This window comes from Zingiber officinale, chromosome 8A (genome assembly GCF_018446385.1).
Source record: "Zingiber officinale cultivar Zhangliang chromosome 8A, Zo_v1.1, whole genome shotgun sequence".
Lineage (NCBI taxonomy): Eukaryota > Viridiplantae > Streptophyta > Magnoliopsida > Zingiberales > Zingiberaceae > Zingiber > Zingiber officinale.
Window position 1 is genome coordinate 140,161,849 of NC_056000.1, and position 16,449 is coordinate 140,178,297.

The 16,449-nt window shown below is 40.6% G+C and overlaps 1 protein-coding gene across 1 annotated transcript; it reads right to left on the reverse strand.

The window, feature by feature from the left end:
• Positions 1-7,082: 7,082 nt before the first annotated feature.
• Positions 7,083-8,169, reverse strand: LOC122007912 (heavy metal-associated isoprenylated plant protein 3-like). Its single transcript, XM_042563447.1, has 4 exons — positions 8,129-8,169; positions 7,736-8,047; positions 7,575-7,662; positions 7,083-7,452 (listed from the first exon to the last, which is right to left on the reverse strand). Exons 2-4 carry the CDS (start codon positions 8,009-8,011, stop codon positions 7,280-7,282), a joined length of 537 nt encoding a protein of 178 aa, XP_042419381.1. The 5' UTR covers positions 8,012-8,047; positions 8,129-8,169; the 3' UTR covers positions 7,083-7,279.
• Between the last annotated feature and the right edge of the window lie 8,280 nt (positions 8,170-16,449).

Genomic DNA, 16,449 nt, shown 5'->3' on the forward strand with positions numbered 1-16,449 from the left:
AATTGGTTTTGGCCTTCCGATGAGCTTGAGTATCCCGTGTTCACTCCGAACACGCAACTCAAGTTCATCAACAATAACTCATTCCACTAGAGAGTTATTGCTGCACTACCGCACCAATCCCAAATTACATTATGGGCTCCTTCTTACCATGAGTGTGTTAGTCTCCCTGTGTTTAAGATAACGAATGTCCACTAATTAAGTAAGTTACTGACAGGTCACTTAATTAATATCTATCTCCGAGAGTAGCACCACTCAACTTCATCGTCATGTCGGACTAAGTCCACCTGCAGGGTTTAACATGACAATCCTTATGAGCTCCTCTTGGGGACATTGTCAACCTAGATAATTAGGACATAGTTTCCTTCTATAATCAACAACACACACTATAAGTAATATCATTTCCCAACTTATCGGGCCTATTGATTTATTAAACTAAATCTCACCCTTTGATAAGTCAAAGAAATAAATACTAAATATATGTGCTTGTTATTATATTAGGATTAAGAGCACACACTTCCATAATAACTAAGGACTCGTTCTTTTATTAAGTCAGTATAAAAAGAAATTTGCCTTAATTGGTCCTACTCAATACACTTAGAGTGTACTAGTGTAATTTATTAGTCAAGATAAACTAATACTTAATTACACTACAACTATTCCAATGGTTTGTTCCTTTCCATCTTAGTTGTGAGCAACTGTTTATAATTTATAAAGAACTGATAACATGATCTTCTGTGTGTGACACCACACACCATGTTATCTACGATATAAATTAATTGAACAATTACATTTAACAAATAAATGTAGATATTGACCAATGTGATTCTTTTATTTCAAAAATAAATGTTTACAAAAGCTAGGATTTTAGTATACATTCTAACAGGAATCCCCTATAAAGGCCTCGTAGGGAGAAAACTTCCCTTTTCTATGCGCCCCCTAATTAAGCCAGATGGCTATAAAGCTTTCGCCACCACATGGCTACTCAAAGAGGCAACAAAAATACAGGATTAACATTAGAGGGCACCTACATGTGAAGTCCCAATGTGTGATAGATGACAATGATAAGAATAGAACAGAGCATAAAGAATGATATGATGCAATGCCATTGGTGGCTCATGTCCAAACGAGTATGATTAATGAAGGGTCAACATGGAGCTTTCTAGTGTTGGCTGAGTGGATCTTGGACTCAAAGGTACTAGCTTGTTTATTCAATCGAGCCAGTAAGATGGTTTGTTCGGCACTTTTTCCCTTCTCCACCTTAAACTGCTTGGAGCTCTTATTCAGATTGGCTCCTAATTGAGTCATCTCAGCGTTCATCTACTCCAGTTGTGCCTGAGAAGCAGATGATTGGCCGCTCGGAGCACGAAGTTGCTAAACTTCATACTCTAGATAGGCAAGCCTGTGGCACATGGTCAGGCTTTCCACCCAAAACTACAGTGACGATAGCATTATATAAGTCGAGCAGACAACAAAAAAAAAAAATAATAATAAAATGAAAGAGAAAGGTATACGTACCCTAGTGGACATCTAGGTGTGGCTATTGGTCAGTTCCCCTAGAACTATAATCATCGCATGGGATTGGAAACCAGCCTATATCTGTGTGAGTGACCCTTGGATTCTTATTTGATGCTCGGGGGTGAGGGACGCTAGGTCGTCCAGACTACGATACTCATCAGTCGACAAGTGGATGATTGTCGTTATTGATCTCTCGTCGCTCAGACCAGAAGGTTCAGAAGTTGCCCTGCTCGTGGGCTATAAGGAGACTGGCTGAATGTAGGACACTAGGCCTGTCGGCAAAGAGAGGGGCATGAAGGCGACCGGTGGCGCAGCTAGCATCCCCTCAGGTAGCTCGGATAATGATGGTGTCCAGTCGGAGGATACGAAAGTAGGAAGCGCAGTGACTCCCTGATCGAGTGCAGGCACGGAGGTCTCACCACGCTTGGAGGGGGGACGATAAACGGGCGGTGTTGGAGTCTGTAAGGCGGAGGTTGCGGATCGGGAAGACCCTTCCATACGGCGCTTCTTGTGATGCACCAGAGGCTCGCCAAAAATAGCTGACTCTGAAGTGATTGCTATAGGGATCATTGACAACCGCTCAGGTGGAAGGTCCGTTGTCACAGCTGCCACATGGCTTGCAGTTGTCCGGCTTCCCCCAATTCCGCTCCCCAACACTTGAGTTCCCTCCTCCTCACCGAGCGGATCCTCGTGGGAGCCAACCGGTTGCAAGCTACGACCCTCCAACTCGGCCATGGTCGTAGCATTGATCTCTGCATCTGAAAACTTGCACTTGCTTGCTAGACGCACGCGCAACATAATTCGAGCTATACAAAAGGAGGAAAAATTAATTAGATTCAAAGGTTGGGAGAAGAAAGGGCATACCTAGGCTGGACGGGAGCTTTATGCGGATCAGGCTCAGGCCAAACACGTAAAGGGTGTCCTCCAATAGCAACTTGTAGATGTGGTACTTCTGACCGATCAAGCTTGAAGCTGTGTAGAGGTAGTCTGATCGACTCTTGTATTTCTTGAGCTCCGGAGGGTTCGGCACATATAACTGCCAGTTGATTGAAAAGTTCGACCGCTCGGGAAAGCGAACGAAAAAATAGTAGTCTTTCCAATACTTATTGGAGGATGACATCTTATCAAAGAAGACTAAGCCTACTCGGGCTTAGAAGAGAAAAGTCCCCAACTCGGATAATTTTGGATAATAAAAATAGTGAAAGAGCCCTCGAAAACAAAGATCGTTGTTGAAGAGATTGAAGAAGATGAAGGTGTGCGAAGGAAGAAGAAGTGAGGAGCTTACCATCGAAAAAAAAGAGATTGAAGAAGTGCAACGAAAGGATTCGATTGAAAGGAGGAGGAAGCTTACTGGAAAGATCGCTGGAGAGAGAAGAAATGAAACGTCATCGGAGAACTCAAAGACGAAAGTGCACGAAGGAAGAAGGCGACACACGCGATGTTTATAAACCTCGCAAAAGATCGACTTGAGTCGTCTGATCCAGGGTTGCGAAAAACTAGGAAAAGATTCGGCCGTTGGATTCAAAAAGGTGTCTGTCACATCGCCAGCGGATATCCGCATGTCACATCAAACGTGTGGTGGCAGAGAGAAGGGCATGTGGCGCTCAGCCACCAGGCGACATTAATGAGACTTAATTAAAAGATATGGCTGCATGCTCGGCCATAATGATCAGGGATTTGCACGATCTCCGAGAAATATGGATGACATCATGGCCCTCGGCCAAGGAGCGCAAGAAAAAGATTTTTCTCCAAGTGCTACTACACACCGCCCGAGCGACGTGGATAAGAGATCATTACACAGTCGAATGTCCGAAGCACAGTTTGCTTTGAAAAGATTGGGCCGAGCGATGTTTGCATACTCGGTCTGGCAAGGCGCGGTCGAATGGCGAAGGCGTGGGAATCATCAGGGATTGCAATGGTCCAATCAGTCGGACTTGCAGTCTCCTTTGACTAGATTTGAGGGGGAGGCTTGTGATGCGGCGACAAAAGGAGGCCTACCTAGCACGAGGTCAACTACCACGGTGGAGGTCAAAGTCAAGATAATCAACGCTCAAACGTCAAAGAGTCGAACGGAGGATAAATGCAATGGTCGGTCAGGATAGTCAAGGACTGACCGGCGGGAGGCATGTCTGAGCGGGTAACCCTTCTGACTCGAGAGGATATGATAAGCAGGCGCTCAAGTCATATTATCAAGACGTCGATGGGGACCAAATGGAGGCAGGTTACTACAGCTACCGCACAGAATAACAACATGAGGTTGCTAGAGCGGATGGGTCCTGGCCGATCGGCTACTCCGCTCAGCCCAGTAAAGGGACCATTGTAATATCTCCCGACATCGTTTTGGGAGATCATGTCACTAACACAAGGCATGGTCGACAGACGGATCATACGACAGAAGATTTTACTGTCACATCAGGGATATACATGCCCTATTAAGGTATAATGTCAGAAGTACTTTCCTGACAAGGCCTTTTCATGGGACACTTGGGGGAGCATGCCCATGCCTTGAGAAATGTATATGTTGTCCACCAGGGCTCTATATAAAGGAGGGTCCATTATCGGCGGAGGTACGCATTATTCTTGAGTTCTACTATTACTATTGTTGCTCCGCTTTTCTCCACATTTTTTCGATGACTGACTTGAGCGTCGAAGGGCCAATGACGAGGACCCCTTCCTTGGTCCGACACTACGTCATTTATTTTGCAAAACGGAGTGAAGTTCACGTCCGGTCAACGAAGCCACCACCTACCATTTTTCTAACTTCACGGTTTCAGACACGATCATATACGAAATTACTTCTTTAATGGAAATACTTTACGTTTTTTGATATTTTCGCCTTAATTCGGTATCGTGTCCTCCTGTAAAGGAATCTTCTCATGTATCTACATTTGATCTATGCATTGCTGATTGCTATTTAGAATCATATAGATTGTCAAACTAATCCTATTTTAGCTTTTTCTTTTTGGATGATTTTTTTATGGCGACAAATAGATTTTGTTATCGGTGGATCATTTTGGAGTTTAGAGGGCGATGTGAAGTGCATATGGAGATTGTGAGAACCTAAAAGATTTGTGGAGGAGAATTTTCTACTTGGGACCGGAGTGTTGTTTTATTATTATTATTTATTGTTTAGAAGCACTAGAGGTGAGTTTTTTTTACTTTTGTTATATTTGCTTGATGATAGTTTAGGGAGGATTGAAAAATCTCTTGTACTAAAGTGAAAATCTGTTTGTTTGATTCTCATTCTATGTTTGATCTCATAACATATAGACTTGGATTTTATTCGTGAATGTGGACTTACATTGTAGTTTTATTTTCCTCATGTGCTTGTGTTATTCTACTAGGGAAAACAACTTTTTAGCCATGCTGTCTTTTGGTGGAAATATTTTATATTCTAGAGGGACTGGATTTGAATCTATAAATTGTGGTTTGAGGTGGTGGGTTATATAAGTGGTGTTAGAAAGTCTCCAGCCTCATCTAATAATATCCAAGGCACTTGGGTTTCCAATACATTATGTAGGAAGATTCAGATTTGCGGTAAAATTAATCCAGTAGATACTACAAGCTATCGAGAAATAGTTCATTCAAACTGTCTATAATTATATATTCATAATTTCATTTGTCTCTAAACCTGCATCATTTTATCTGACTTTTAACTTCATAACCGGAGGATTTTGTAGTTAAGAAATGGCTGATTGATAGCCTTAGCAGGATCAAGGTGTTATAGTTTGCAATCTCAACTCTGAAACACATTTATAGTGAAATATAATTCTCATAGCAGTCTGATTAGAGTGTTTGTCCGAGAGTGTTGATAAGTGAGAGAATTTCAAGGTTAATTTTATAGAAGCATATTTTATCCTTGTATCTGAGATTTCCTGATTATCGCTGTTTTTTTTAAACTTGTGTTATATATATATATATATATATATAGTTTAGATATTAAATATTTAAAATTATAGTTAAAATAAATTTTAATCAAAATTTTAATTTTTTACTAGTTAAATTATATTTGATCAATAATTTTATATTTAAATAATAATTTTTTTATTTTTTATAGATTAAAGTTAAATTTAATTGGACTAAAATTTATTTTCATCGATAATTTAAATTTTTTACTAGTCAAATTATATTTGATCAATAATTTTTAATTTTTTATATTTAATCAATAATTTTAATTTTTTATAGTTTAAAGTTAAATTTGATCGTTTTCAATTTTTTTTTACTCATGTTAGTTTTGACTGATAATTTTTATTTTTTAATATTAAAATTAGATTTAGTTGGTAATTTATTTTTATTTTTTTTATTAAAATTTGACTCATAATTTTTAATTTTTTACTTATAAAAAATTAATTTAATAATCAAAATTAAATTTGTTTAACAAATTAAAAATACTTATTGTTAACTTAATTGATATCTTTTTATAAAAAGACTTTTGAAAGTAAAAAAGATATTTTATATTGTACTATTATTTCTCTCTAAATTAATTTTATGTTTCTTTCTTTCTTCTACTTTATTATCAGTTTTTACAAAATTATTATTGTGTCCTTGTATTATACACACCTTTTTAATAATTTGCTGTCGATGTTTATTAGCTAAATATCTTTGACTAAATAAATTTAATTAATAATTTATTGAAGTTAAAATTTATAAAAAGACAACTTATTTCATAAAAGTCTTGCAATATAGGATCCTAGGGAAGGATCTATTATACGCCGTGCCTATATCTACTACTCGAATCTATTACATGTAGATCACATAATAATAATTTTTATCGTTGCGTTAAGACTTTACTTCGTCGAAATTAAAATTGATTGATATTTTTTAAAAAATAGTAATTAAAATATATATTAATAGTATTATAATAATTTATTACTCATTGTCAAATTAGTTAACATAAAATATTTTTTATTTTTAAAATTTTACTAATAAAAAAAGTAAGGTTTAACCCAATATAAAATTATTAGGATGTGACCTAGTTGATCATTCTTCCTAATTGCATAAATAATTATTGACAATATATGAAATTATTCTTTTAAATTTTACTAATAAAATAAAATATCTCTAATAATATTTTCAATATTTATTTTTTAAAAGATATTAAGATCTTAATTTTTTTCTCGCCTGAGACCTCTTACCTAATGCCTCAGGAATGGTTAAGACAGGCCTGTATTTTCATCAAGGTAGATTTAATTTGAACCCAGTACCTTTAGTTTCAAAGCCTTTACCAGCTACATAAGTTGACACCTTTATAATTTCCTTCTTATTGTTTGAGCAAGCAGGTATGTTTTGGGTGTAATTTCTTGGTCAAAATTTTTAGGGCGCTCGATCATTTTAGTTGAGTTGTCTAGGATGTTCTTCTGGATCAGTTCTGACAATACCCATAAACAAACCTTATCTGAAACTCGGATGCCTCCGGATGTTGTAACTACGTGAGAAGAACGTAACGTTGTTTCCGAACTCAATTCGACTTGCACTAGAGGCAAAAGGTTTCTTCTTTTAGAAACAACATTATATACTGATATGGTATTGCACCCATGCACACAACTTAGTGACTGATCTGCTGCCTGTGTTGAATCCTAGCGTTATATTCGATGGATTTATTTAACTCACGAAAATTTGCAATTCTATTGTAATCTGAATTATAAAAAACTAACAACAGCAAACGTAATCATAGAAATACGGCAACGCTGCCGCGCGTGGGGGTAAGTGTACCCATTATTATAGTAACTCGTCCAACCAGCCTCCGCCACCGTCATGTTCACCTTCATGATCTTCTCCTCTGCTGGTCGATATCCTTTTTCTTCTCCTTCTTAGGCTCCACCACCTCAGCTTTCCAATTCAGCTTCGCCTCAAAGATCGCCGGCAATGCTTTCCCGTTCATGGTTCCTTGGACGGTGACCAGATTCCTCTCTGCGTCCACCGCCACATTTTCCACTCCTGATTCATGTATTAATTGAATGAATTAGAATACCAAATTAATATTATTATTATTATTTGCAATATAGAATAAAAACTCGTCCTTTGTAATTATTTAAATAAATAGTGAAATTAATTAAAACCTTTAATCTCTTTCATAGCTTTGCGGATTTTGTCCGTGTGTCCCTGGCAAGAGCAACGTAATTCTACTTTTAGCGCCACCGTTGCCGCCTTCACCAAAGTAAATTAATCAATAAAATTGTAAGATTTATTATTAATGATTTAAAATTAAAAAATCACAAACCTTAATTTTCTTGTTATCGGATTCGGGTTTACTCTTAGCGGGAGTGAGGACCTCCAACTTTTTCTCCGCTCGATCCCGAGCCTCCACCTGCTTCTCCGTCTTGACCAACACCCGATCCCGGACCTCCACCTTCCTCACCGTCTTGACCACCACCCCTTCCCGGATCTTCACCTTCGTCTCCGTCTTGACCGCCACCCGATCCCGGATCTCCACCTTCCTCTCCGTCTTGGCCGCCACCGTCATCCGCTCGCTCTTCCCCTGCAGAACCACCACCATCACGTCGTCCCCGCCGCAGCTGCTGTTGCTCTTCCCCTGCAGAAGCAAATAGAACGGCGATTGTTAGCTCAATAGAAACCTAATTAAGCTAACGTCTTAATTAATTAGACTAATGACCTTGCTCGTCTCAGTTTTAAGCCTTAATCTTCGTGAGCAAGAGGAAGGTTTAAATAGAAGGTCGGATGAGAACGTGATCGCCCAGTGTTTGAATTCCTTGGGAGACCTGATCTGGATAGGAACCGTGCGATGGAGATCGGACGGCAGATGGAGTCAACCGAGTCGTCGCCGCGACAATGTCATTGTCGACGCGGAGGACAGCACACTTGACTTGACTTGAGTTGACTTGACTTCAATGGATTTACGATTGGTCCGCAAAATTACATCGTAAAGAAAAAAAGGTCAAGGCTAGGGTTCTACTGCGATTTGACGCTATGAGTGGCGAAGAGAACAGCAATGCCTCCTGTGACGGGGGAGCAAGGCGTGACTCTTCCTACTGAACGAACGAGACGACTCTGACGGAATTCTAAAAGTGAGAGAGGTTCGCCGGAATCCTTGTCACTTTGTGGCATTTCCTCGCACAGTTGCCGAGCATCCGCCAGTTCAAACAACAGAGAAGAGAATACTCACTTGGAAGAGTAGAGCACTCAATGGAGCCAATGGGCCATGTTTCAAGGCCCAATTCTAGGAAAGGCGCCTCGAAATTTGATCTAGTAGGCCGGTCTAAGTGACGCGGTTCACTAGAGCATCGTTCTGGTTCGCTTGATCATCCCCTTCTCTATTTGTCGATCTAGTAGACTGGTCTATTGGAAATAGGGATGATAATTTTTTTCAAATTTAGTAGAGAATATGATATCCGACTTAAATAGAAAAAGGTACGAAGGGAATTTTTAGATCCAATTAGTAATCGGATATTTAAGTGAGTATTTTCAATTCAAATACGAAGGAGATATGATAAAATCTTATTATATATATAAATGAGCGACGCTCACAGCTACCGAACATGCTTGTTTTTTTTTAATTAAAATTTACGATTGTGTCAATAACCTTTTGACTTTAAAGTTTAGGAAATATATATATATATATATATATATATATATATATATATATATATATATATATATGAAAAGTTTTTTTTTTTTTTTTTTTTTTTTTTATGATTGATGTATGGCGCTTTTAAAGTCAATAACTTGACTTGATGTTTTTATCCACGTTTCATAAATATTAGGATTATATTCAACAAATACAATATACGTTTTCCCCTACATTAAAAGAATATTCAGAATTTTGTATAAATAAAATATTAGAATTTAAAATGAAATGATTTATCATTCGTTGATAAACGAAAACGTTGTTTTACAAGTTTCCTGCATAACCAATATGAAAAACATAATTGATAGTATACATAATTGACAATAGATGACGGTATAACTAGGGGTGTAATCGAGCCGAGCCGAGCCGAACTCTTGAATGTTTGAGCTTGGCTCGTTTATAATCGAGCCGAGCTCGAGCTTTATTTAACGAATATATTCATGGATCACGAGCTTATTCAAACTTTTATCGAACCTAAACGAGCTTAATAAATATAAATTATAAATTTAAATATTCATTAAAAACTAAATTATATATTTAGAATAAATTATAATATTATTATTAAAATTTATAATTTTATTCTAATAAATAAATTTAATATATTTGTCTATATTTTTCATAAGTAGAGTGTAAATTCTATAAATTAAATATTAAAACTATTAATTTTTTTATTTAAAAGTTGCTTAATGAGCTTAACGAACGTGTTCACGAGCTAACGAGCCGAATATTGTGAAGCTTGACCTTGGTTTGTTTATCTTAACGAGTCTCATTAAACGAGCTCAAACGAGCTTTTATCGAATCGAGTTTCGAATAGTTCGTGAGCGGTTTGGTTCATTTACACCCCTAGGTATAACACAGAAGCAAAACAAAGATTCAAATCATGTTTTAAAGCTAATATAGGCAAGGAGTTGAGATAATCTTTGAACTCTTCGAACATCCAATCGCACTTCGCATCCCATTGGAATTTTGTCGCCCGACGCAGCACCTTGAAGAACGATAGGCTCCGGTCGGATGATTTGGATATGAATCTGGACAGAGCGGTAACATGCCTAGTTAGACGCTGGGCTTCCTTCAAGTTGCGTGATGGTGGCATATCATGCAGAGCCTTCGGATTCGTCTCAATCCCCTACTCGGTGACGATGTATCCCAGGAATCGGTTGCTCTTGGCGCCAAACAAGCATTTGTTCGAGTTCGGCTTTATTCCATAAGCCCTTAGAGTTTGGCAGGTCTCCTTGATGTCTGTGCAAAGATCAATAACTTTTGTAGATTTTATTAATATGTCATCGACATATACCTCTATGTTGCGGTTGATCTGCCGCCGGAACACCTTGTTCAAGAGCCTCTGTAGGTGGCACCGGTGTTCTTTAGTCCGAACGACATGACGTTATAACTGAATGTTCCGTCGGCCATGATAAAGCTGACCTTTTCTTGATCTTCTCGAGCGACCGACACTTGGTGATAACCTTGATATGCGTCGAGCATGCAGATCAGCTCGCAGTCTACCGTAGAGTCTACCATCTGGTGTATCTGGGGCAACGGATAGAAATCCATCGGGCATCCTTTATTCAAGTCGCGGAAGTCTATGCAGACCCTCCATTTGTTGTCCGGCTTGGGGACCAGTACGATGTTAGCAAGCCAGCTCAGAAAATTATACTTCCCGTATATAGCCGGCCGCCAACAATTTCTCTATCTCCGCTTGGATGATCAAGTTCTGTTCCGTGCTAAAGTCCCTTTTCTTTTGTTTTACTGGCCAAGTGTCTGGTCGGAAGTGTAGCTCGTGCTGAGCCACACTTGGTGAAATATCGAAAAGCTCATGTGTCGCCCAAGCGAACACATCATGATTTTGTATGAGGTAGGCTACCAGCTCTACCTTTTTCTCGCCCTCTAGATCAGCAACGATGAAGGTAGTTGCTTTTAGGCAGTTAGGGTGGATCTGAACATCTTCTTTTTCTTCGTAAACCAGCGTGGGGGTTTTTTTCAATGATGGAATTTACCTCCAAACGCTTTCGAGCGGCTCTTTATTCAGACTTGACCATCTCGACGTAGCATCACCGAGAGGCTAACTCGTCTCCTTTGACTTCTCCTACTTTACCGTCCACCAGGAATTTGATCTTCTGGCAGTAGGTGGACACCACCGCTCGGAACTCAATAAGTGTCGGTCAGCCCAAAATGGCATTGTAGGCCGAGAACGTATTTACCACTATGAAATTTTTGGACCTTGTCTGCTTCAGGAGTTCTTTTCCGAGTGAGATGGCCAACTTGATATGACTGATCGACAACACTTCGTTGCCCGTGAAGCCATAGAGCGGAGTCGTCATTGGCAGCAGTTCACTCCGGTCAATTTACAATTGATCGAATGCCTTCCTATATATGATATTTACCGAGCTCCCTGTATCAATAAAAGTTCGATGGACTGTATAATTGACAATTACCGCTCGGATGATTAATGCATCGTCGTGAGGAACCTCCACTCCCTCCAAATCCTTAGGGCTAAAGCTAATATCGAGCCCCTCAGCTTTCTCCTTGCTGCATTCAACAGCGTGGATCTTGAGTCATCGCGCATGCAACTTCCTTTCTCGTTTAGAATCTCCGTCGGTCGGCCCGTCGTCGATCATTCCTATCTCCCCCCGAGCGGCATTACTCTGGTTCTCATCTTCCCTTGTGGACGGTATGGTCCATTCGGAAGAGGCTCAGCAGGGATTCGGTCCCTCTATAGTTGGTGGTGATGTGGCTCGCTCGTCCTCTCCTCCTTCCTTCGTTCTGTATATCGACTTCGGTGACACTAATCTAGAAGTGGCGATTGACGGCGATATCCACACGGAATCGACCTACTAGCTGCCAGGTCATAGCAGTCCCTAGTGTTGTGCTCGTCGACTAGTGAAAGATGCAAAACATCGATGCCCACCTCTTGCCTCTTGCACGAGCGGCCACCACCTGCTGTACGGCATGTGGCCTAGTCTCCTGGTATGGAGGGGCTCCCGATTGAGGACCTTTGGGTGGTTGATGATTGCTCGGTTGACGTTGCTCAGATGCTCCTACAGGCTCGATGGTCGTCTCCTTCTTCCTTACCGTCTGGGTTTCTTCCACATTAATGTATTCATTGGACTTCTTTTGGAGATGACCAAAGTCCTTCGGTGGCCGTCGAATGAGTGATCGGAAGAACTCTCCCTCGGTGAGCCCTTGGGTGAAGGCGTTCACCGACACATCTGAGGAGACTGCTGGAATGTCCATCGCCACCTTATTGAAGCGCTGGATATAGGCCCTCAGGGGCTCTCAGGGCCCTTGCTTCAGCGAGAACAAATTCACGCTCATCTTATGGTGGTGGTGACTACTAGCAATGTGATATAGGAATGTTGCTCGAAAGTCCTTGAAGCTATCGATCGAACTGTTCGATAACCGTTTTAACCATCGTTGCGCCGATCTAGATAGAGTGGTAAGGAAGACTTAGCATTTCACCTCCTCCATGTACTGGTGAAGGGTGGTCGTGTTGTCAAACTTAGCCAAATGGTCGTCGGGATTGGTTGCTCCATTGTACTCCCCGATTGTCAGTGGGGTGTAATGCTTTGGCAAAGGGTCATTTAGGATCCCCTCCGAAAATTGTTGATTGACCCGCTCAGCCGAGTTGTCTTCCCTAGGCGCTTTTCCCTTTCGTGCGTCCCGTACGGATGCCTCATCCGAGGAAGATCCCCGGTCTCTATCTGCTCAGCCCCTTTCTTCTGGGGGGAGCCCATGATAGCACTCGGTTGAAGGAGACTGGCGTATTACGGGCCTCCCCATAGGAGCTGATCGGTCTCCTATTTAGGTCCCGAGCGGAAAGTTGATCCACTCGATCTCCTCTTTCAGCCTGTCGACCTGCTGCAAAGGCAACAGGCTCATGTGTTGGCTGATTGACCAACACTTGTTGTTATTGCTCCAATATCTTCATCACTCGAGCTTGTATTAGTGCATCGAGATCCTCTTGCGTCAGCGTCACTGTTGTGAGTCGTCGAACATCTTTCATCTTCTTATTCGGATGCAAGCTACGTTCCTACAGACGATACCAAAATGATCCTGTCTGAAAGAGGGAAGCTGGAAAGCTGGGGATGGTGACTACTGACGGGATGAAGGTCTCAATCCTGTAAAATAAAACCAAACCAAGGAAGGGGTCCCTGACGTTGACCCTACGACGCTCAAGTTAGAATCAGGAAGAGAGAATGAGTAATCAAGAAATAGATAAATCTTGTCTTTCCTCATACCTGGCGTACCCTTTTATACCTTTCTTTATGAGTGCTCATCTGCCCTTATTTAATTATATTAATTGTCAGAGGAAGACTTTTTTTTCTTGACTTTCGTGCATTAATGATAGATGGAGTATTCTTATTTGTCTTGGCTTCTTCATATTTAATGATAGACAAAGTGTTCTCTTTAATTTTCTCGTCCTCTCTTGTGTAATGTCATTCCTTGTGTCGGACGTGCGATCCGAGCGACTCGTTTTCCTGCCGACCGAAATGACCAGCTACGGGTTTGTCCATTCGCCCGACCGACCTATAATGCCCATTCATCTGACCGGCAAAGTGATCCGTTCAGCCACTCCTTTGCCGACCGAGATTACCAGACAGTCACTCGTCCGACCGACCTTTGATGTCCATTCGTTTGACCGGCTGGGTGATCTGCTCGGCCACTCCTTTGTCGACGGGGATAACTAGACAGCCACCTTTGGTAGAGGCTCTTTCCGTAAGCTCCAACGTTGACCGCCTTGACATTGATCGACACTGTGTAAACTGACCCGTGACAGGTAGACTCTCCCTTATCGCCGCATCAACCACCATGGTAGATACAACAAAAATAAGGAATACTGAAAAATAGACAGATTTGCACAACTCGATTGGCCAGTTTGGAAAATCATCAGAGTAGTCGCTAAATGTCTCTCACCCAAGTGCCCATAGATGGCGCTAATTTAATCCAGTTTAAAAATCACCATGCTGATGTGGTAGTAAAAATTTATCTCGGCATAAAGAATGATGACATCGAAGTCTTCTCCTAAATTTCTTCCCATAGCGCCATGATTTTCTGCAAAAGTAATAAGCATCAAAGGGTTCATCGATAGTTGTCCTGGCAATATTACTTTGATACCTAAATTATCATGGAGGTTTAGTGATAACAGAAAGAAGATAGAAAATGAGAAATATTGTTAGAGAATCTCTTTTACTTTCTCTTCCCCCTAAGTAAAAAAGAAAGCCCTAGAGACTGGTCTCATTAGAGGATCATTAAGAGGTCATGAAGGAGTCATTAAGAGATCATTAAGGGGTATTGTTGTAACCGTCATACCCTTTAATTTTAGTAACCGCTGTATGTCAGAAGCTCGGGAGATATGCAAGTCGACAATTTGACAGGCCGACAAGTTGGATCGGCTCGGAAGATCGGACGAGCTCGGAATATCTACCCCATTTCTTTAGTAAATATACCACCTCTAATATGAATTACTACTCATACAAGATGGAAGGATGGAAGTCGAAGATATTTTGTAGATGATTGAAGAGTTAATGTTGAAATTTAACATGAGATCATGAGTCATATGGTAAAAGATGATTCGTTTGTCCTACCATCTTCATCAATTTATCTTTAGATCAATACAGAGAAGATAAATCATGAATAACTATTAACCATTAGTGCAGGTAGTTAAGGCATGAGGAAAAACATACTCAAACACGTCGAGTTTCGACTCCAAAATCTTATATGATAACATCCCATATTTTAACTATCACGCTATCCCAAAGGACTATGAGATCACGAGCCATGGTAGCAAAAGGCGAATACGCTCACCTTCATCGCTCCCGTCAATTCGTCTCAGGGCCAACACGGAGGAGTTAAATTATGGGCGGCTACTAGTTTTTGGAATAATGATTAACACATAAAGAAGACATTTATCTCAATTTTATAGAAATTTAAATCTCAAATTTTATGATGATAACATTTCATAAGTTAACTACTAGATCAGATCACGAGCCATGATAGATATATAGGACGGAGGATTCGTATCTTCCACCTTCCGAATAGAGGATTATCTAATTGTTTTTTTTGGCTGTTAACAAAAAAGCACCGCTAAACCAGATCGAGAACCTCACAAGTACAGTGTTAAAGAAATAATACCCACTAGAAGAAAAGATCATAAAACCTGCAGAGTGGGCAACGACCTATTAGATCAGAATCCTGAGGTTACACAGTGGAAAACGTCTGAGATGAGCATAGAATACTAGTACTTGCAACAACATGGAAGATTTTGATACTTGAGTTGCATGATTTGATACTTAAGTAATTGAGATATAGAAAGACGATGAGATGTCTCTCAGGCTCATCATCATTCATCAAAGTCCCTTTAATTTATGCGCATAGACTAATGATAAATACAGAATTGCTAAGCATTTTGAAATTCAAGTCCATTGTGCAGTAAAAGGTTCATATTATATATAAAAAAGAAACTAAGAAAGTGATGGTGTATTAAATTGGAAATAAATAGGACTACCTTTCCCTTCAAAATATCCTCTATTCTCTTTGGTTTTATAGGAGGGTGCAAGATATGAAGGAATCCTCCATCCTATCCATCATGTCCCATTGTCTCATGTCAGATTTCATCATGAACTGTTCAATCATAAACAAAATATCCTCCACTTCCATCCTTCCATCGTGTCTCAAGGTGGTTATGCATCTGATTTTCCCTCGAAGAAATGTCCATTTGTCACATTGCATCGACCTCCCAGGGAAAGTTTAACCTTTCGCAATAACCAACACGCTTAGGTGTGGAGCTAGAGACTTCGCTCTAATTGAAGCATAGACTCAAGCATCACCTCCACCCACCACAACCAACGATTGCGACTCTGACGGAATTCCAAAAGTGCAAGAGGTTCGCCGGATTCGAGATCATCCTTGTGCCATTTCCTCGCACAAGCCCCAAGCAGCCGCCAGTTGCGGTTAATTCGATCCTGCCTGTACAGACAGTGCTCCAACCTCTGGTGGGACCCACACTTAAGTAGTGGGTCCCACCGTCTCATTGTGAGAGGTTGGGACACTGCCTGTACAGACAGGGTGAAATTTACCGCCAGTTGCTCACTGCGAATACTATCGCACTCGATGGAGCCCATGGTCATGTTTCAAGGCCAATTCCCAGAAAGGCCGTAAAAATTGATCTTTGGGCCGGCCGAAGGAACTAACTGTAACATCGGACCCGTCCTCCTGAAGCCTATGGGTCATATTTCAAGGCCCAATTCCCAGAAAGGCCTTGGAATATGATCTGGTACGCCGGTCCAAGGGACGCGGATGTTTAGAGCAATAGGCCCGGTTCACTTGGCCATTCTCTTCCAATTATCAGCTCG

Bases quoted from the DNA above. Each gene is read 5' to 3' on its own strand.
- LOC122007912 (XM_042563447.1), bottom strand. From the start codon at position 8,011: ATGGTGGTGGTTCTGCAGGGGAAGAGCGAGCGGATGACGGTGGCGGCC. The intron at 7,663-7,735 runs GTTTGTGATTTT...ACTTTGGTGAAG, and splicing joins CCGATAACAAGAAAATTAAG to GCGGCAACGGTGGCGCTAAA. The intron at 7,453-7,574 runs GTTTTAATTAAT...TACATGAATCAG, and splicing joins AGCTATGAAAGAGATTAAAG to GAGTGGAAAATGTGGCGGTG.